The following is a 22,856-nucleotide window of genomic DNA, read 5'->3' as shown; positions in this document are numbered from 1 at the left end:
TTCCTAACTACATTCAACTATATGAATGAAGTATTCTCCCTCTGTGATCTTCAGTCTACAACAAAAGGACAGATACAATGACTTGCTTCCTGATCAAACACCCAGATAACTTAAACAAAAGAAGATTCTCTCCCATAGCTCACCTGTACAACAATGCAGTGTAGTTTGGATGGTTTCAAACATCAATGTAGTCAAGTTATTTTACCTTCTACAGTTCTTTGATTCTGTAACATGTGTGGATAACATATATTTCTGTTGGGTATAATTGCCCTGCCTCCCGAGTTGCTAATTTATAGCTTTTTTAAATGCAGATAACAAAAAACACCATTGATGAAATCTTAACATACTTTGGCAAAGTGTTATTTCATTGGGTTTCATGAAACTACTCCCCACAAGCCATGGTGAATTTTCTTGGGTTATCATCCCAAACCTGCCACATTAAACTACCTACTACACCCCCTATGCCATTCTGCTAATCCAATACAGATGACCTCCAATTTAGCCAGAAGTCATTGCACGTTGCAGATACCCAGCATAACACAGAATATACTGGTATCCCTGGCGCACCTTGTTAAGTACTGGCATTCCAGAGCTGCTGTGGGCATGGTAGGCAAGGGGAAATTGGCTACCGCTTTGTGGATTTTTGGGGGTCAAGCTCTTACCCAAGGACTGCCAGAGGAGGCCATGCTACAAGACTGTCTGTACCTGATTCAGGGTCACCATTCCGGTTAGTGCAGTCTCCACTTTCTGGAGAAACACGCAGCAGAGCAGGATGGATGTCAGTGATTTCTGCTCTGCTAGGTTAAGTGCTACATTTTTTTTTCCAGAGATAGTGTGAGACTAAGATGGCAATGTACTCACCTCCCACCAAGGCTAACACACTTCCATATTCTCACTATTGCCTGCAGCATCTTTCCTTACTTACTCTCTATCACTCCAACATGCACGCACGCTCTGCTGCCTATTCACTCACTGGGCATTGCTTGCAAACTCCCCCCCCCCCCCCCCCCCCCCCCCCCCCGAGTACTAGCAGCTACATATACCACCCATTCTCATCTCACTCAATCCCACCCTTCCTCTCATTCCAGGATAAAGTATGGGCCAAAAGGGCTAAGGCAGGTGGTGGGGTGCCTGACATTTGGCTCCTCATCACCTATGAGGAGATGATCTTATTGTTGGCCATCAAAGACAGGGAAACTTGTACCAGGTATCCATGTTCCAGAAACCAGTAAGAATTATTGTTCATCGTAATGGGAGAGTAGCATGACCTTTATTTTGCATTTAATGTTAAGAGGTGGCCCTCAACATCTGCCCTCCATATCTGAAGTGATCAGAATGGCTGCACCGTCCAACAACTCAGATACTGACACCTTGGTGGGTATTTCATCCGAGACTATTTGCTGGTGGGCACCTCTCTACAGCTGGCTCGGAGAAATTCCCCCAGGTCACTGGTATTCAGAAGACTGCTGGAAACCAGGATGTGCTTGGAAAAGTTGATCTCCTTTCAGAGCAACATCCTGTTGTGTGCAATCTACCATAGAGATGTGATATTTAAGCTGACCTGTTCACTGCATATTCTCTTCCTCGACTTTTAACAAAATTGCATTCTGAAATCTGATGTAGTATTAGTTCCTGTCTTTGTGTTATTCAAGTTTATATTGCTGTACTTCTACCAAGCAATGTGTCCAGGAAACCAAAACTGAACTTTCAAGAAAGCAATTAAAATTTGATACCAGTGAGTGAAAACAAAAAGAATTGTTAAAAAACCAGCAGATTTGTGGACAGTAATTTTACTACCTGCTGTCGTCCAACACTGAGTGATCGACCTTTCTGTTGGTAATTTGTTTGTTTTGTTCGCTTGTGCCTTCAAGAGCATGGATTTATAATTTGTTTTTATTTATAGTGCACTGTTACAGTGGGGTAAAGTTACAAATAGCCATAATTTAGTGTCTTTGTGTGTGCCGAGCTGAGAAAGTAAATAGAGGGTGGATGAAGAACTGCATGAGCTCGAGGGATATTCTTAATGCCACAATCCTGCAAGGTTACTTAGTAACAGTCTTAATTCAAACCAGTGTGGTGTGAAAGTAGATAGCAAAGTTTTGAAAAGAATGTATGGAGAAATTTTGCTGTTGGAATAAATTTGCATAAATTGTTTGCTGGGATTGGTGGGGGGAATGGAACTTGGACATGTTTTGCACTGCACTTACTCTGCATGCTTTACATTTATTATACTATACTCTGCAGATCAATGTGAACATCACATCAGCTAATTCAGTGCGTTGTTCAATTGTACATGCTCTGCATGTCTTAGCAAAATAACAAAGTTGCAATTTTCACCAGGTTTCTGTCCTGCATGCAGAAATATCAATAATATTCACTTACATTGCAGTGCACACTGCTGGTCTACTGGTTGTTTATGTTGCTGTTTATTAGGGGTGGCCCACTGGCTCAGTTGTTAACACTGCTGCCGCACAGTGCCAGGGACTCCGGTTCGATTCTAGTCTCAGGTGATTATCTTTGTGAGGTTTGCACATTTACCCCATGTCTGCATGGGTTTCCTCCAGATGCCATGGTTTCCTCTCACAGTTGAAAGATTTGCAGTTTAGGTGGATTGGCCATGCTAACATACCCATCATATCCACAGATGTGTAGGATAGATGGATTAGCCATGGGAAATACAGATCGACGGGTAGGGGTTGGGTCTGGGTGGGATGCTCTTCTGAAGGTTGGTGTGGACTCTGATTGGCTGAATGGCCTGCTTCCACACTGTAGAGGTTTTATGATTCTAGGATATTAGGAATTATTAGCAATTAGGACGCTCATTTGCTTATATCCTCAATATAGTGAACAGTTTTTGAGTATGACACATTATTCTGAGCGTTACAACTCACTAACATCTTTGTACTGTGACAGAATGCAGTGTAATGGTGTTTCAATCTGTTCAGTTACTCTACTATTTTGAAAATGTGGAGATTGTAGTTCAAGCTACTTGGCCAGATGAGTATAATGCCCCCTTAAAAACAGAGCCCAGTTAAAAAAAAAAGTGAGAAACATAGTTTTGATTGTTATAAGGTTATGCTTTATATCAATGATGATCATTGATTTATTAGGTTGAAACTGCTGGTTGAGTTTCTTTTTAAAACAAAATTAATCAAAATTGCATTTGAGTAACTTAAACCAGCTGCTTCTAAAAATGTCTGAAAATAGAAGCTTTCGGAGCACTGGCCCTTCATCAGGTAGCTTTGAAGAACTGTCAGTGACTGGTCTGTTTGGACAGTGTCCCACTGATCCTGCCCAACTACACCAAGTTGTGGGATCCTGTTTTAAATAAGGACCAAAATCGGAGAGTGGTGATAATAGCCTTTTTATTCAGCAACTACCGTAGCCCAAGTTCTATCGCTGTGGTTGTTGAATAAAGAGGCTGTTCTCACTGCACATTGAATTTTTTTTTTGGTCCTTATTTGAACACAATCCCACTGCTTGGCATAGTCAGGCAGGATCACTGGGGACACTGTCTAAACTGACCAGTCACTGACAGACATTTGAGGCTACCTGATGAAAGGGCAGCACTCCAAGCTTGTGTTTTCAAATAAACCTGTTGGACTATAACCTAGTGTCATGTGATTTCAACTTTGTCCATCCTGTCTACCACCAGTACCTCCCAGATCATAAAACGTCTGAACGTTTGCGTAATTGCAAAACTTTCAAAACCATTAAATCGTAGTCTCGCAGTCTTGAAGAACTTGCCAGAGCCATTCATACTAGAAGACTGAATGATCCCTTCTCTCAACTCATTCAAGAAACATTAGGAATGCATCATATATTTACCTGAGTGAGGAATGTGCCATTAGACACAATCACGTTAGACAATGGACTTTAACTGAGAATGGAAACTCCCCCTGCCATAATCTAATCATACTTAAGCCATTTACTTAGAATCAACGTCTCAGGACCATGTTTGGGTAACTGATCCAATGTTGCAAGATGAGCCAACTCTGAGACTCATGGAGTTTGAGAAACTACTGTCTGCCACAGAACAGAATGAGAAGATCGAGAAGAAAAGGTACCCTGAATGGGCACTTTTTCTCACTCCATCCATCCTATAAACTTGATTCTTACGGGCCAATTCAGCCGTGCCCCTCAAATAACATCTAAAAACTGAAGGGTCCAAAGGAAAAATAGAAATTGTCTTGCAACATTTTAATCATTTTCATAACAGAATTTGGAATGATCATTGGGTCCAGTCTGAAATCATTCATGGCATCAATCTACCAAATCCATACACTATATAACTGAATTTATTTACCTTTACTGAATTTACTTTGCCTACATTCTCCCTGTTTGTAACTTCTGGGTGACAGTGTGCGTTAACCTTTTGAATGCAGATGTGCATGTGACATTTGGAGCAGTTAAGCAATCACCAACTTCTTTCAAGAAAACTGTTGTAGTCAAATGAAGGGTGGGTAGAGAGAGGTGACATTTTCACTTCTAACCTGCCTATTGCAATGATACATCTGCAAAAACAATCATGGGTTTCTGGTAATAGGCAGTTTGAGTGCAGTGCCTATCCATACAGGTTTGGCCAGTAATGATACAGCCCATACAGGCTTGTAGTGTTGTAACTATTTACTCAGGAAGCTGTCCAGCAAGATCAACACCTTTACTGTTGCTCCTTGAAATGATTGTATAATGTAAACAAATGAGAGGTCTGGATACACTTCAACGCTAATAAATAACGCAGCAATGACAACTCTTTAATACATTTGTAAGAATGTTGTACATAAATGTGCATCAATTCCTATTTTTAAACCTATAGCATAGATGAATAAAGGAATATTGGATAGGACAGCAAGTAGACTCCCTGTTCTTACAGTGGTGTGACCCCCCCCCCCCCCCCCCCCCAAAGATAATGATGCTACCTGAGCGGCATTGTGATGATGTCAGCCTGAATGATAGCATCAAGCCCTTTTGATCAGCAAGCTGGTGTTCTTGTGAGAGTATGCTAGCCTTGAGCTAAACTAACAGCTGGCTATCATAGATTCTGATTTAATAAGTAAGGTTTGGACTAGTTGTAAAGATGGCCTCAGTTATTCCTATTCCTTTGGTCAATAAGTTTACTCTGGGCATCAAAACCTTAAAACTGCTAATTTTTCTTGAGCAAACAAATTTGTTTAGTGCTTCAGCAGTTCTAATCCTACTGGCATTGTTGCCAGGATTGTCCATGAGTTGGGTTGTCAATGATCTGTCATCCCCATACTGATCTCCAAGTGGTTGATCTGACGACTTTGTCCCAGAGCCAGATAGCTATCACTCTGGAGCCCTTTCTCTTCTCCCCCAGTCTGTACTGGCAGCATCTATCATCAGTCTGATAGATCTAGGGAAAACAATCAAGCAATGACATCCTAGGAAAGTGATGTGTTGATTGTTTGTTTGATTTTTACAAAAGTATATATATTTTTGGAAAAAGGGATTAACTAAGAAACAGGAATAAGTGAAAGTCAGGGCCAGAACCATAAAGGAATATGAGGAAACAAATTTGGGTAAGGGAAGTACAGCTTGCATATGGAAAGTATGTTAACAATATTCATAAAGGCATAATTTTCTTGTTTAAGAAAAGCAAATTACTCTGGCTTAAAGGAAGTCATGGCAACAGAGCTTGCACCCGTGATACGTTCCTCCTGTACTATCATGGAAGCTTTAGTTGTCCCTTGTGAACACGTGCAGATGCATGTTTGGCTCACTTCCTTTTGGTGCTGGAGCAGCAGGAGAATTCACTGTGGAGCATCAGTAATCTTGAGCAGGCCATGAATAGCCCATTCAGTGAGGTGATCGTGCAGCAGGTGCAGATTGAACAGGCAGAGAAGGCATAGGTGACCACCAGGCAAAGTCGAGGAAAGATTGGTACGGGAGTCCCTTATGGCCATCCCCTTTCTAACAGATATACTGTTTTGGATGCCATTGGGGAAATTACTGGGTAAATAGTGACAGCAAATTTCATGGCACCATGGTAGACCAATAGCAAAAATAAGAACTCGTGGAATCGAAAGGAATTTAGCAAATTGGATCCACAATTAGCTGGGAGACAACAAGAGGGTGATGGTTGAGGGCTGTTTTTCTGACTGGAAGATTTGTGTCCAATGAGGTTCTACAGAGATCAGTGTCAGGGCCCTTGCTTTGTGTTTATAGAAATGATTTAGACTTAAATGTTGGAAAGTTGATAAGTAAGTTTGTCGATGATACAAAAACTGGTGGGATGGTTTAAAAAGAAGAATGCCACCTGAAAAGCATTTAAGAGGGCTGATTAATGGTAAATAGAATTCAATCTGGTTAAATTGGGAAGCAATAGCAGAGTGGTATTATCGCTAGACTATTAGTCCAGACACTCTGGTCATGTCCTGGGGACCTGGGTTCAAATTGCATGGCAGATGGTGGGATTTGAATTCAATAAATAACAAGAATTAAGAATCTAATGAAGACTAAAAATCCATTATCAGTTGTTAGAAAAGCCCATCTGGTTCACAATTGTCCTTAAGGAAGGAAACTGCCATCTTTGCCCAGTATGGTCTACATATGACACCCAATCAACAGCAAAGTGGTTGACCCTTAAACTGCCCTCTGGACAATTAGGGATGGGCAATAAATGCTGGATGACTTCCTCATCCCAAGAATGAATTTAAAGAAAAAGAAAAAAATGTGAAGTGTTGCACACTTGAGGATTCAGTTGAGATTGAACAGTTTAGGCCTATACTCTCAGGAATTTAGAATAATGAGGGGAGATCAAATTGCGATTTTCAAGATGATAAAAGGTACGGATAAAATAGACATGGAGCAGATGCTTCCTCTTATGGGGCATTCAAGGAAGAGATTCTGGATCAGTGGTGCTGGAAGAGCACAGCAATTCAGGCAGCATCCGATGAGCAGCAAAATCGACGTTTCAGGCAAAAGCCCTTCATCAGGAATAATCAAGGAAGAGAGGTCATCGTCTTAGGATAAGTAAATTTAAAACAGAGTTGAGGAACAAGTCCCAAAGGGTTGTGAATCTGTGGTTTTCGCTACTCACAAGTAGGGCTGGGACAGTGAATAAATTTAGGGAGGTGTTAGACATTTTTAATTGGTAATGGGTTCAAGGGTTATGGGGAGCAGGCAGGAAAATGGGGGTGAGGCATATATCAGCCATGATCGAATGGTGGAGCAGACTCGATGGGCCATATGGCCTGATTTTGTTCCTATATCTTATTGACTTGGACAGGGCAAACAAGGAACAGAGTTCACATAATCAGAGTCATACACATGGAAGCAGACACTTGGATCCAACCGGTCCATGCTGAACAGAATCCCACACTAAAATAGTCCTGTGTGCCTAATCCTGGTCCATATCCCTCCAAACCTCTCCTACTCATGTACTTATCCAAACTTCTTTTAAGCATTGTAATTGTACCCACATCCACAACTTCCTCGGGAAGTTCATTCCACATACTCACTACACTCGTTAAAAAAAGTTATTTTTTTAAAAGTTCTCTCTCTGCACCTTTTAAAAAATGTGTTCCCTTATATTGAAATGCCCCATTCAAGGGAAAACATAACTACCATTAACCCTATTATTGCCCCTCATTATTTTATAAACTTTTATAAGGTTCTGTGCTCCAGTGAAAATCATTCCAGCCTTTCTCTATAACTCAAGTTTTCTGTGTCCAGCAACATCATGGTAAAACTCTTCTGAACCCGCTCCAACTTAATATTCTTCTTAAAACTATTGGAAATATATAGCATGGAAACAGACCCTTCGGTCCAACTCATCCATGCCGACCAGATATTACAAATTAAACTAGTCCTATTTGCTAGTGTTTGGCCCATATCCTGGACCGTGGGAAGTACAGAGAATCAGGGGAACCTTGGTGTGCATGTAAACCAGTCTTTTCCTGTACAGGACAGGTGGATAAGAAGGTACATGGTATACTTGCCTTTATCAGTCAAGGCATAGAGTTTAAGAACAGAGCGGCTATGCTGGAACAGTATAAAATGTTTAGGCCACAGCTAAATTATTGTGTGTAGTTCAGGAATCCACATTATGGAGGGGATGTGAGAGCACTGGAGAGTGTGCACAGCGGATTTACCATAATGTTGCCTGACCTGGGGAGTTTCAATTACGAAGAGAGATTGAACAGTTTGAAGTTGTTTTCCATGGAGCAGCAGAGATTGAGGGGACTTAATTGAGATGTATAAAATTGAGTGGCATGGATACAGTCGACAGAAAACTTTTTCCCTTTATGGAAGGATCAGTGACCAGGCGACATAGATTTAAGGTAAGAGCCAGAAGGTTTTGTGGAGATATATGCGGGAAAACATTTCACCGAGAGTGTGGTGGGAATCAGAACCCACTGCCTGTTAAGGGTGGTAGAGTTAGAAAGCCTCATAACATTTAAAAAGTATTTCGATGCGCACTTGCTCCAGTGAAAGTAGTTTCAGACTATCCAGCCTTTCTTTATAACTCAAACCTTCCATACCCAACAACATCCTGGTAAATCTCTTCTGAACTCCCTCCTAATCCTTCCTGAAATTAGCTGCCAAGGCATATAACTGTAAATGAGATTACCATAGCTCGGCAGTTGTTTTTGACTGGCACAGATGCAATGAGAGGCTGAAGGCCTTTTGCCGCATTAGAGATTTATGACTGTAGGTCATCCCATTGTCTAATTTTCAGTGATTGGTGAGTTACCGTGGATAGCACAAAGGTGCACATCTGCCATGGTTGGTTGACCCTTCACCAGTTACAACACCTGCTTGTTTTTGAGGGTCTTTTCTATCTTTCTGACCACATTCCACAGCTTACTTCCTTTGTTTTCTGTTTCTCAGGAAGATAACTAGACGTTGCCTCACTCCACGGTCTCCTGGGTCTCCAAACAACCAGTCCCATGATACACTGATTACGTTGTCAATGATATATATATTTGACTGGTCTTCAAGCTCGATCCTACAGACTTTTTCAGCATCAGCATTTTTACCTACTTTAGGTCCATGCTCAGTTATTCACAATGTTTATTTAGCACATTCCACTCCCCTTCAGTTTTGTTCATTTTATTCTGTGCACTTACCCTCTCCTCCCTGCTGGCTAGTTCAATGTATACAGTGGTGTTCACAGAGCTCCTGCGAGGTCCCGATTGGTTTAACTCGGATGGTTGGAGATTGCAAGCTTCAACTGTTTTCAACATTGTACTTTGTTAATAGCCTCTCCAATACGAAATAACTGTTCCTGTCCCTTATTTCTCATTTCATGTGAACAAGGATAAGCAGGAGGCATTACTGCAACTTGCAGTATGATCAACACATCGGAGAATAGTCCAGTTTGGGTCTTCACATTCATTCCCACCTTTTTTAAAGTTCTATTGTACCTACTCACTCCATTGCAGGTAGTAATAGATTTTCTGAACTCAGCCCAACCCTTGTCTGAACTTTGTCAGGAGCTGAGGTGGGACAGTTCATATGTATTCCCAATTTGTCCCTCAGATCTGCTATGACATTGAACATAGCTGCCTTACATTGGTATGTCCACCAGTTCAAGTTCGCTTATCCTTGAGAGATGTACAGGGGTAAAACATGTGGTGCTGCTGCCACTGTCACCCACTATGCCAGAATGATGCCCAAACAGTAATGAATCAGTGTCCTCCCATCCCTTCGTATGCCAATCATGTAAGACCCATTACAACTTCTATAATGCAGGTGGTCATTCCACTGAACCCACACAATACCTCCTCGGTGCCATAGACAAGATGGGGTCACATAATGGCTACCTTCGCCAGATTATACCTCTGAATGATGGTCCCAGCATCATTTTCTTAAACCAAATCGCATGCGGATGAATATTATGAGTTGTTGCATTGTCTTTGTTATTACTGCTCAGTGCACACTCACAACTTGGTTTGGGGTATTGCTATGTACAGTATTACCATTCATACCGGCATTCATTGTTTTACAAAGCAATCAACATTAGTAAAATATGCACGTGGGAATCCCATGAGTTGTTCGTTGGTCAGATAGATGGCCCTTGAGGTTAAACCCTTAACCTGATCATTACTGATCCACTAGTGCACTTTACTTTGTTTCTTTTCTGTCTCGGGTTTTCCCAGTTCTGCTTGACAACCCAACTGCCATATGTGGGGCAGATATTGTTTCCCTCTGCCTTTCTTCCAACCTATCCATAGACTCTGGACAATTTATAAATTATGCTCATTTGATTCTTGACAGTGGGCCATTCAGTCAATTTATGAGCACTCTAGAACCCATCCATTTGGATTCCTGACCCATCCCTCAGCATGTCTCTCTGAGCTGAGCACTGATGGTATAATCGTATTAATCCAAATTAACAACAGCCATGGTTTTCACCATTCCCGTTCTAATGTTGAATCCTGTAATTGTGTCATTCACTAGACCCCCTTTTTCTCTTCGAGGAGAAAGTGAGGACTGCAGATGCTGGAGATCAGAGCTAAAAATGTGTTGCTGGAAAAGTGCAGCAGGTCAGGCAGCATCCAAGGAGCAGGAGAATCGATGTTTCGGGCAGGAGCCCTTCTTCATGAGCCCTTCTTCAGGACTCATGAAGAAGGGCTCCTGCTCGAAACGTCGATTCTCCTGTTCCCTGGATGCTGCCTGACCTGCTGCGCTTTTCCAGCAACACATTTTCAGCCCCTTTTGCTCTTCCTTGGTTTCCGCTGAGGCCCTCAACCCAGTAAGGCCACCTGTTCTTGAGTAAATCTCCCTATGGAGCTTAAGCCTGAGGTCTCCGGGCCTGTATTTTCTGTCTGATCACTCGTCTCACCAAGTTTTCAAATGGTGTTCAGATTAGATGTGAGCAGCGTGGGGGTAGACTGAAAGGTTTGGGATCATGAACTGCAAGTTTTGATGTGCATTATTGTGCAAATAAAATGAGTCTAGGTATTTGGGTGATCTTGCCGGTGTTTTGGTTGTCACGGCGGGATGCTGTGGTGGTTGGGGTGGAGGTGGTCTGCGAGCAGGCCCAGGCTTGCGTGTATGTTGCCCCACTTTTGTTGGGTGCCATCATCATAATCCCTGTAAATTGCCATCACTTCATGCTCTGCTGAAAGGCAGCAGTTATGTTTTGTGAAAGCTTCATGCAGTGGGAAGAAAACGAAGAACTGCGGACGCTGGAAAACTGAAACAAAAACACAAATTGCTGGTGAAACTCATCAGGATTTGGCAACATCTGTTAGAATGGTCACTGGACACGAAACTTTGCTTTCTCTCGAAAGATACCGCTGAGTTTCTCCAGCAGTGCCTGTTTCTGTTTTATGCTAAGGACTTTCAAAATATAGTTAAATTAACATGCTAGCATGTTATGTTCTATCAGAGCCAAGGCTGGGTTTCTCTGCTTCTGGTTGCTTCACGGGATGAGCTGTAATTGGATTGGTTTTGCCCTCCACTCCTTTTGATGGGGCCCCGTTTTTCTTGTCTTGAGATTAGTGGACTTAATGCGGAATCTGACTCCTTTTTAGGGATGTAGTCAACTATGCTTCCCATATTGGCACCTAGCAAGGGCCCTTTCTCCATATGATTAATATGGAACAATAGTATTTGAACATTATGAGCTAATCATTGTATCGGAAACAGTGTGCCTTTACATGCCACCTTTAGGGTTGAAACTTTATTGCTGGAACAGCACAGCAGGTCAGGCAGCATCCAGGGAACAGGAGATTCGACGTTTCGGGCAAGGGCCTGTGCCCGAAACGTCGAATCTCCTGTTCCCTGGATGCTGCCTGACCTGCTGTGCTGTTCCAGCAATAAAGTTTCAACTTTGATCTCCAGCATCTGCAGACCTCACTTTCTCCATGCCACCTTTAACATAGGCCACTGTTCAGAAAGGTGCAATCAACCTAAAGGTTGGTACTAAGCCAAGCAAAGGGACATTAAATTGTGGTCAGTAATAGTTTGGTCAAAGTGGTTGGTTTTAAGGAGCACGCTGAAGGGAGGAGAGAGAAGAGAAGTTTAGAGTGAGAATCCGAGATTGTAGGATCCAGGTGGCTGAATGACAATTGCCAATAATGCAGTGAAGAGAATGAAGACATGAAAATGATCAGAGCTGGGAAAACACAGCTTTGAGTGATTGCTCGACTGTGTAGGAAGAGGCCTCAGACAGGGGGTGCAATGAATATGTGGAGAGATTTGAACCTGCTGTTCACTGCCTGGTAGCTAATACAGGTCAGTAAGCTCAGAGATGAGCAGGACTTGGATACAAGCAATGGAATTATAGATGAGGTTAGGTTTATACGTTGTGGAAATGGATAGCCAGACCATGGAATGATCAAGACTCCAAGTAACAAAAGCGTGCATAAAGATTTTAGCGTTTGGTGAGCTAAGGTAGGGTGGGGACGGGCGACGTTGCATAGTTGAAAGTAGGCAGTCCTTGTGGAGAGCCAGCAGAGTGACTAAAACTAATGAAGGTGACAATATCCTCATACCTAATTCCCCTTTGCAATCGTAGTTACTCCTCATCCCACTGTCTCTCCTGGTTTACCAGCGGCAGATGGTTTAAATATGTACTTGATCCTTCTCCACAATGCAGCCCTAGCCTTTTGCTTTTCTCCTTTCTGATACTGAAGCAGTGTAGTCCAGGCAGAACAACAATGAGGGTGAGGATGAAAATGAGGTCTTGTCATTTTATTTCACACTTACAACCACCAGTTAAGGTAATGACAAGTTATAGGTTAACACATGAGATCAGATCTGCATATGATGGACCATGTACTGCCCTCAACCCAGACTGGGACACATGCTGTCTCACCAGAGGATGAGGCTGCACATGGTGTCTGCTGCAGAGATGGTGCACTTCAATGCTGCAACCTACAGAAGGATGTTGATGGGAAGGAACAATAAAATTTCTGGTGCATTGAGAAATTTGCCAGAATGCACACATCAGTATCAATAGCATGAAGGAATCGAGCACCAACTTGGCAGAGAGTTTTGCCTTGCTCTTACAGCCTATCCTTTCCAGCATAGTGTTTAAAACTATTTTTGCACTTGTGAACTCAGTTCTGATAGCCAGTGTCTCAACTTGCCCAAAATCTCCCATACTGCCATGGAAACAGAGACCGAGATTGCGCAATGACAACAAACTATATTGCAAACTCAGTGTGGTTGGCGTCGCTGAGGCTTACGTAGTGCAAAGGAACTGAAGGGTGTCACAGCAATCTGTCGTCCTATGGATGCTAGGAATATGGGGCTACTCTTTTTACAGGGAGCACAGTAGCATGTCATAACGGAGCACACATCTACTTCCTCCTGTTCTTAAGTCTTCCTGCCACTCCACCCTTGTTGCATGTTGGTCAGCCATCCCAGCCTGCTGGAACACATTGCTACAAATTACAGTTCACAGCTGGACATTCTTGAACCGACGCTGCTTGATGTCAGCCGCCAAGGCCGTCTGCAATTCCTGCCCCAATAGTTAACAGGCGTCCACCAGCCAGGGTAAAGCTACCAAGAGCAATGTGTAGGAGCCTGAGAAAAGCAAAGACATGTGGAAAGCAGAGACCTGGACAGTGCCCAATGTTGACTTTGCCCACAATAATATTCAATTTCAGTTGTACATTCCGATTCTGAATGTTTACTTTGTGCAAAAACAAAAATCACCACAATGATCAAACTGTCAGGGGTGGGATGTTGAGAGCATTGGTGAATGGGACTGTGATTACTTGTGTTGCACTTGGGGAAATTCTTCACAGACGGTTCACCTCCGAGTGAATGTCTCAACTGCTGTGGCCTCCTCTTCCTGCCTCTGCTTCCCAGGCATTTTCCACAGGGATGATGACAAAGACTCCTCTGTAATATGAGGTTGTGGAGTGTACAGCAATCCACGTTGTGCTAAGTACTGTCCGGTGTCTCGAACGATACAAACAGGAGTAGTATTCTAGCAAGTCACTGGTCCTCCAGATCACATTTTGTTTGGCAGTGTGGCTTTTGTATCCATGCTATGCACATGGCTGTGAGCTGTGCACCTGAGCCGTTGGGTCAATATGTAGCCCTTGTCACCCAATAGCTACTCTTTGGTCTGCTGGCTGAGGGGTAGTTGGTGGTGAGCAGATGCTGCAACATTGCATATGAAGCCATCAGAACTGTTGCCAGAATATCAGGGATTGACCTGGATATTGTTTCACCAGTGGTCACAGACACTCACTAGATGTTGAGAGGGGAATCCCTTTCATTGCTGACATTCAGTATCCACAAAGCAACGTGTGTGTGTTCAGTGGCACCCTGCATCATGCAGAAGACTGCAGTCCCAGTAATGCTTCCTGCTATCCCTGCTTACATGTCTCTGGCACAAATGATTGAAATGTGGGTAAGTCTCAAAGAATAGACTTCCTTTACCCAGCAGCGGTTGGAAAATTAGGATAATAAAGGAAATGAATTAGAATTGGGAGAATGGTTTATCCTTGGATCAGTTTTACAGCTTTTGAGACCATGAGATTTTCTGAAACTACTTTTGTTTGCCCTCTGTTTCCTCCAGTCAAGAGTGTTTGAAGAGTAAATCAGTGGCAGTAAATTTGCTCTGTTACAATATTTGGTCACGTTTTGGTGAACCACGCAAAAGGTGTTCAGCAACCAAACTATCCATGAGCCAGATGGTCAGTTGTTTGTCAGTTAGAAAATAACATGTCTTTGCAGTGGAAACGATTGAGAAGTGATCCAAATGTCACAGCCCAAACTAGCCCTTGTCTGCATCTCCATTTCAGGGTTACACAGTATACCCCGTATCAGCCTGAAGTTTCCCAGGGCAGGTTGGAAAGTTTGCTCAACTATCAGACAATGGTGTGTGACCTCACTAGCATGGATGTGGCCAATGCCTCTTTACTGGATGAAGGAACAGCTGCCGCCGAGGCAATGCAGCTGTGCCACAGGTGAGAGTTGGTTGATTTTTGTTGAAATTCCCCAATTTCAAGCTGTTAACAGTGCATCTCCTTTAAGATGAGTCAATCTCTTCCAGCAATTCGCGTGGCTTCAAAGGGGAAGTTCCAACTGTGAACTATTAAGACAGTGAAAAATGTAATTTTAGCTTGCTTTGTGAAGGTACTTTATCCATTGCAATTGATTTTACTTACCTCTACCTTCCCTGCAATAAATTTTGATCTGTGGCTCGAAGGGAGACCTTTTTATTTGAGACAGATCTATAGAGAGTGCAGGAAGTTAGGATTGTGAAGGGAAGGTATGATGGGTAGGATCTATAGAGGTCCCCGGGGTATTGTCAGGATTTGTGAAGAAACGGCTGGACATGGATTTGAGTGAGAATTGGGAGCTTTTGTAGCTGGAATTTGAAAAGGGAAAGCTGCTTTGCAGCCGGCAGGATCAAACATTGAGGATTGGGATTAACTTTGATCTTGCTTTGCGGCTTTAATGTTAGCAGTAGCCCGACTTTAGGACTTTATCGAGGGAGTAAGTTTAAAAAAATACAAGCTGAAAATAAGGCCCCGTAACCCTTTTGATAGAGGATGTGTGCCCCCCATATGGAAATGGGAATTGGGCAACGGGCAGCTGAGGATTACACTTAAGGAAGAGGCTAAAAAGCTTACAGGGGACAGGAGGGTGCAGTTTGGTCCATAATAAATCGGTAATAGTGCTATCATGTCATCCCACAAACTATTTGACTCACTCAGTGTATGGAAGTTAGTCTGTGTTGGCCTATGATTAAGCAATAAATTAGTTTCCGTTAAAGCCAAACACCTCCGAGTTTCTATTTTAGAGCATTTCCCACTTAATGACTCACAGTTGAAACCAAATATTATTAAACTGAAAATTGCTGTCTTTTAACGTTCCATAATTTTTCTTTTTTTTTGGTTAGACACAATAAGCGAAGAAAATTCTTTGTGGACGCTCGTTGTCATCCTCAGACAATAGCTGTTGTGCAGACAAGAGCAAAGTATGTAAATCTTTAAATTGCGTATTTTATGTAAGTTATTCTGTCCTTTCCCTGACAAAGAACCTAGCCTAGATTAATTGAAATATTTCATAAATGTAGATTGGTATTTATCTATAAAACCCATTGAACCTACGTAAGATCCATCTTTCCTTTTATAAACAAATGTCACTTTCAAAGGACAAACTTGTACTGTAATTTTATATTTGATAACTAGCTAAGTAAATCCAAATGAGAAATAGGACCCAACAAGAAGCAACAGTTTCCCATGTGGACTTCCACATGTCCATTATCACTGTGAGGCTGCCTTGTTTAAAGTTGATTTGGTTTGGAACTTAGCAAGCTACACTCCACCAATCTGCCCAGCAAAGTCCAGCTGCTAGAACCCATCTGCTAAGTAAGGTATAAGGACTGCCAAAGGACGAGTGTATGGACTGTCTGAATCCCAGTTCACCTGAATGGAATTACTTTATATTTCTCCTGCCAAAAGGGATAAGACTTAAATTTTTTAACCTTTGCCTCCTCCCTCTTTGTCCTCGACCTTTTTGAAATCACCAGTGAACCATTCTCTGCAAATCTGCTTCTCTCTGTCTTACCTCACTCTGTAACACATTGGCAGTTTCCGGTTAAAAACTTCAATTTGAATGCATGCTCTGAGCATCTAAAACAATTCAAAATGACTTATTTACAGAGACTGTTTTGTGCATTCAATATTCAATGCCTTACGTGTGGATACCTTGTGGCTCTACCTTGACCTGTTTTTCTTTTTGAAATTATTAATTTTATCTCATTCTATCACACTCACTCTTTCTCTTAACTAAACCAAACCAAGTCCCCGGAGCCAAGTGATTGCTTCCTTATTTGCTGAGATTACGGTGATTAGTTTACTACTTCGACTATAGAGGGGACACTTCTCTGAACTATGTAGCAGTGTTTGTGCTTCCCCAGGATGAGGGCAAGAGTGCGGCAAACGGACTGGACATGGCTGGTTTTGATTCTGATTTCCAGCATCTGTGTTTTTTTTTCTAACTTGTACAGTCATAGACTCGTACAGCGTGGATAGTTGAGAAAGCGATGGGTGGATGAAGGTAAGGGAGAAGGTAATAGATCAGAGGAGGCGGTGATGGACAGGTCTGGAGGACGGTGCCGAGTGGAGGCTTGGGACTGGGGATAGTGTTGGGGAAGGGGAAATGAAGAAGCTGTTGAAATCCACATTTATCCCGTGTGGTTGCAGGGTGTCAAAGCAGAAAATGAGGTGTTCTTCCTCCAGGCATCTGGTGGTAACGGTGGAGGAGGCCCAGGGCCTGCATGTCCTTGACGGAGTGGGAGAGGGAGTTGAAATGTTCAGCCACGGGGCGGAGGGGTTGGTGGGTGCAGGTGTCCCAGAGATGTTCTCTGAAAATCCGCAAGAAGATGTCCTGTCTCCCCAATGTAGAGGAGACTACACAGAGTGCAATGGATACAGTAGCAGATATTAATAGAGGTACAGCTAAATTTCTGACAAATGTGGAAGGATCTCATGGGGCCTTGGATGGAGGTGAGGGGACTGGTGTGAGCGCAGACTTTGCACTTCCTGTGGTGGCAGGGAAAGGTGCCAGGAGTGGGATGTGGGCTGGTGGGGGTATGGATCTGACCAGGGAGTCACGGAGAGAATGGTCTCTCCGGAACGCTGATAGGGGTAGGGAGGGACATATATCTTTGGTGGGGTCAGTTTGGAGGTGACGGACGTGGTGGAGGATGATGTGATGTTTGCAGAGGTTGGTGGGGTGGAAGGTGAGGACCGGGAGGATCTGTCCTTGTTGCATTGGGAGAGGTGGTGTTCAAGGACAGTGGTGCGTGAAGTGGAGGAGATGTGCTGAAGTTCATTGTCAACCACATGGGAAAGGAAATTGCAATCATGGAAGACGGAGGCCATCTGGGACTTTGAGGTGGAATTGGTCATCTTGGGAACAGATGCAGTAGAAGCAGAGGAATTAGGAATAAGGGATGGCGTTTTTACAGGAGGTAGGGTAGGAGGAGGTGTAATCCAGGTAGCTGTGGGAGTCGGTGGGCTTGTAGTAGATGTCTGTGGTTAGTCGGTTGCCGTAGACGGTGATGCAGAGGTCCAGGAAGGGGAGGAGGTGTCTGAGATGGTCCAGGTGAATTGGAGGTCGGGGTGAAAGGTGTTAGTGAAGTTGTTGAACTGTTCAACCTCCTCATGGGAGCACGAGGCACCGGCGATACAGTCATCAATGTAGCAGAGGAAAAGGTAGGGGGTGGTGCCGGTGTAACTGCGGAGAATGGACTGTTCCACATATCTGACAAAGAGGCAGGCATAGTTGGGTCCAGTGTAGGTGCCCATGGCTACCCCTTTGGTTTGGAGGACATGGGAGGAATGGAAGGAGAAATTGTTGAGGGTGACGACCAGTTCAGCCAGGCGGATGTGATTGTCAGTGGAAGGGTGCTGGTTGGGACGGTGAGAGAGAGGAAGAAACAAAGGGCTTGGAGATCTTCGCCATGGTGAATCAATGTGTACGGGGACTGAATGTCCATGGTGAAGATGAGGCATTGGGGGCCGGAGAAATGAAAATCTTGGAGGAGGGCATAAGCCCTTCTTCCTGGGAGAAACGTCGATTCTCCTGTTCCCTGGATGCTGCCTGACCTGCTGCGCTTTTCCAGCAACACATTTTCAGCTCTGATCTCCAGCATCTGCAGACCTCACTTTCTCCTCATTCACTATATACCCATCCCTTCTCAGGAGCACAGGTCCGCACAGCCATCCTAGACTGAGGACTGCTTGAAACTCAAAACTGAAACAAAAGGTCTCCCTCTGTAAACTCAAAGTTTAAATAAACCAAGTTCCAGAACCCTCTAACAAATCAGGAAATCTCATTATTTACCTTGCTATGTCGAAAATCATTCAAAATAAACAAAAAAATCATTAGCATTGCACAAAAATTCATTCACTGTGAAGACTGGCATCAAAAAAAAGAGAACACCATGTCCACAGGAATGCTTGTATGTCAGTTATTAATTCTGACACATAGAGAACCACCAGGTTTCTGATTCATACAGTTTACATCACATCATGTTTAACTTCTGGTTAACCATGCATCATTATTCTATCTCTTGGAATGTTTCTTTCGTATTGGAATGTATGTTATAGCGTCACATTTTTTCAGTCCTGAGCCAATGCCATCCTTCCTTTACATTTCTGCTACCACATTTTTTCACTTACCACTGCTGGAAACTGATTTTGTACAAGTTTCTAGATTAACTGTACCCTCATCTGTATACCCACCTTTCCTAATAGTGGAGATGGTTTAGATTAGATTAGATTACATTACAGCGTGGAAACAGGCCCTTCGACCCAACAAGTCCACACCGATCCGTCGAAGCGCAACCCACCCATACCCCTACATTTACCCCTTACCTAACACTACGGGCAATTTAGCATGGCCAATTCACCTGACCTGCACATCTTTGGACTGTGGGAGGAAACCCACGCAGACACTGGGAGAACGTGCAAACTCCACACAGTCAGTTCGCCTGAGACGGGAATTGAACCCGGGTCTCAGGCGCTGCAAGGCAGCAGTGCTAACCACTGTGCCACCGTGCCGCCCACAAATGGTTTGATTGAAGTCAAGTTACAGTCCTACATGGGGAAGACGTGTTCCAACCAGTGCTGGTGTTTTCTGATTGTTAAAATAGGCAGAGTAAGGTGAGGCAAATAAAGTGTGGATTTGACTGATGTCAAATGAATAATATTAGCAGTCACAGGCTGAAAATGGAAATTTGAGGGTAAGTCAGATAGGACATAAGATGCGTGCAGTCAGAATATGTGAAAAGACTGACAGCTGACAGAAAAAGAAATATAAATTCTTCTATGGCCGCATAAGGAGTAAAAAGGTATTTGGAGTAGGTGGGGCTAACTAGAGACAAAAAGTGAAATCTATGGATGAAAATAGACGGCATGGCTAAGTGGCAAATTGAGCCTTCTGTACAGGTGTTGACGAAGGAAGAGGATTGTGTCAAAGTCTCAATGAAGTAGGAAGTAGTTGAAATATTAGATTGACTATAAATTGATAAAGAGGAGATATTATTAAAGGTTGGCTGAACTTAAAGTTGATTAATTCCCAAGACAGAATGGGATTCATTTGATGATGCTGAGGGGAGTAAGGGTGAAAATTGCAGAGGTACTGCCCATAATCTTACAATCTTCCTTCGATACAGAGATTGTACCAGAAGGCTGGAGAATTGTAAATGTTCCCAGCCTTGCACATAAATCAATGCAAGGATAAACTGAAAACCTCCAGGTTAGAGAGCTAGTGAAACACTTTTAGAGACAGTAACTTGCAACAAAGTTAACAGTGGTGGGCGGCACGGTGGCACAGTGGTTAGCACTGCTGCCTCACAGCGCCTGAGACCCGGGTTCAATTCCCGCCTCAGGCGACTGACTGTGTGGAGTTTGCACGTTCTCCCCGTGTCTGCGTGGGTTTCCTCCGGGTGCTCCGGTTTCCTCCCACAGTCCAAAAAGATGTGCAGGGTCAGGTGAATTGGCCATGCTAAATTGCCCGTAGTGTTAGGTAAGGGGTAAATGTAGGGGTATGGGTGGGTTTCGCTTCGGCGGGTCGGTGTGGACTTGTTGGGCCGAAGGGCCTGTTTCTACACTGTAATGTAATGTAATCAGTGAGTAAGACAAGAGAAACCTGGGAATATATGTGTATAAATTGAGGTTGGCCCAACAGTTGGTTAAAATGCCGCATGGGATGATGATATTTACAAATATAGGTACTAGATACAATAACAAGGAAAGTATGATGAAACTTGCCAAACATTGATTCTGCGTTATCTGGAGTGTCCAATTGTGGGCACCAGATGTTAAGAGGAATGTGATAGGATTCGAGAAGGTACAAAACAGATTCTCACAAACGGTTGCAAAGATTAGAGAGTTTGACATAGATTGAAGGCACTGAAGTAGTTTTCTTTGAGAAGAGAAGTTTGAGAGGAGATTTGGTCAAGCTGGTGAAAATCACAGGGGTGGACAGAGGAAATAGAGAAAAACTGTTCCATTGATGGAAGGGTCAAAAACTAGAAGACACTGCCTTAATGCAAAAGAAGCATACTCCCTTCTCATATCTTCATGAAACTCCACTGTCCTCGAATCTCTTTGTAGTGTTGCTCCACGTTTTCAGAGCAATCTCGTCTAGCCATCTGCTCATCCCTGTCTTGTAGCCATTTTCTTTCTTGCTTCTTGGTTTCTACTGTCCTTCAAAAATTGGTTATTCACTTGCTGTCTTAAGATCTGGATTTCATAACCATTTTGCATTGCACTGTCCCTCGCCATCTTGAGAAGTCCCCTTGAAAATAACTCCATGATTGCATCAGAAGACCGGATTTCCTGCCATGTGGTGGTGTTTGAATGTCTGTTGGCCAAAGATTAGATGGTGTATTAAATTGGACAGCATGCTTGAGAGCAGCAAGTCTTTCTAAAACCACCATGCAAATAATTATTTCTTAATTTTTCCAGTTACATAGGAGTTACAACAGAGTTGAAGTTGCCCCATGAGATGGATTTCAGCAGGAAAGATATCAGTGGTGTGCTGTTCCAGTATCCCGATAGTGAGGGAAGAGTTGAAGACTTTGCTGAACTTGTTGACCTCGCACATCAAAACGGAGTGAGTGGGGAAAAATGTTGGGAGTCGTTTGGGGAATGGGCACTGTTGTGTTTAAAATTAGAACAAGAACTGCTGGTGAAACTGATAGAGTCATAGAGATGGGTACAGCATGGAAACAGACCCTTCAGACCAACCCATCCATGCCGACAGATATCCCAACCCAACCTAGTCCCACCTGCCAGCACCCGGCCCATATCCCTCCAAACCCTTCTTATTCATGTACTCATCCAAATGCCTCTTAAATGTTGCTTAAAAGCCTCCACCACTTCCTCTGGCAGCTCTTTCCATACTGGTACCATCCTCTGTGTGAAAAAGTTGCCCCTTAGGTCTCTTTTATATCTTTCCCCGCTCACCCTAAACGTATGCCCTCAAGCTCTGGACTCTCCGACCCCAGGGAAAAGACTTTGCCTATTTACCCTATCCATGCCCCTCATAATTTTGTAACCTCTATAAGGTCACCCCTCAGCCTCCGACGCTCCAGGGAAAACAGCCCCAGCCTGTTCAGCCTCTCCCTATAGCTCAAATCCTCCAAGCCTGGCAACATCCTTGTAAATCCTTTCTGAACCCTTTCAAATTTCACAACATTTTTCCAATAGGAAGAAGACCAGAATTGCACGCAATATTCCAACAGTGGCCTAACCAATGTCCTGTACAGCCACAACATGACCTCCCAACTCCTGTATTCAATACTCTGACCAATAAAAGAAAACATACCAAACGCCTTCTTCACTGTCCTATCTACCTGCGACTCCACTTTCAAGGAGCTATGAAGCTGCCCTCCAAGGTCTCTTTGTTCAGCAACACTCCCTAGGACCTTACCATTAGTGTATAAGTCCTGCTAAGATTTGCTTTCCCAAAATGCAGCACCTCGCATTTATCTGAATTAAACTTCATCTGCCACTTCTCAGTCCATTGGCCCATCTGGTCAAGATCATGTTATAATCTGAGGTAACCCTCTTCGCTGTCCACTACGCCTCCAATTTTGGTGTCATCTGCAAACTTACTAATTGTACCTCCTATGCTTGCATCCAAAACATTTATGTAAATGACAAAAAATAGAGGACCCAACACCGATCCTTGTGGCACTCCACTGGTCACAGGCCTCCAGTCTGAAAAACAACCCTCCATCACCACCCTCTGTCTTCTACTTTTGAGCCAGTTCTGTATCCAAATGGCTAGTTCTCCCTGTATTCCGTGAGATCTAACCGTGCTAATCAGTGTCCCATGGGGAACCTTGTCAAACGCCTTACTGAAGTCCACATAGATCACATTTACCACTCTGCCCT

The 22,856-nt window shown here is 43.4% G+C and overlaps 1 protein-coding gene across 2 annotated transcripts in view; it reads left to right on the top strand.

Annotated features, from left to right (window-relative positions):
• Positions 1 to 22,856, top strand: part of gldc (glycine dehydrogenase (decarboxylating)) — a 175,215-nt gene that overhangs the window by 32,269 nt on the left and 120,090 nt on the right. For both annotated transcript variants that reach the window (XM_043715133.2, XM_043715152.2), the window contains 3 exons: positions 14,736 to 14,900; positions 15,839 to 15,916; positions 21,423 to 21,570. In XM_043715133.2, the coding sequence (XP_043571068.1) occupies positions 14,736 to 14,900; positions 15,839 to 15,916; positions 21,423 to 21,570 (391 nt within the window). The remainder of the gene's footprint in view (positions 1 to 14,735; positions 14,901 to 15,838; positions 15,917 to 21,422; positions 21,571 to 22,856) is intronic.

The sequence above is a fragment of the Chiloscyllium plagiosum genome, unplaced genomic scaffold (assembly GCF_037043375.1).
Source record: "Chiloscyllium plagiosum isolate Xiang-an unplaced genomic scaffold, Cpla_swu_hap1 HiC_scaffold_2, whole genome shotgun sequence".
NCBI lineage: Eukaryota > Metazoa > Chordata > Chondrichthyes > Orectolobiformes > Hemiscylliidae > Chiloscyllium > Chiloscyllium plagiosum.
This window is presented reverse-complemented; position numbering and strand designations above follow the sequence as displayed.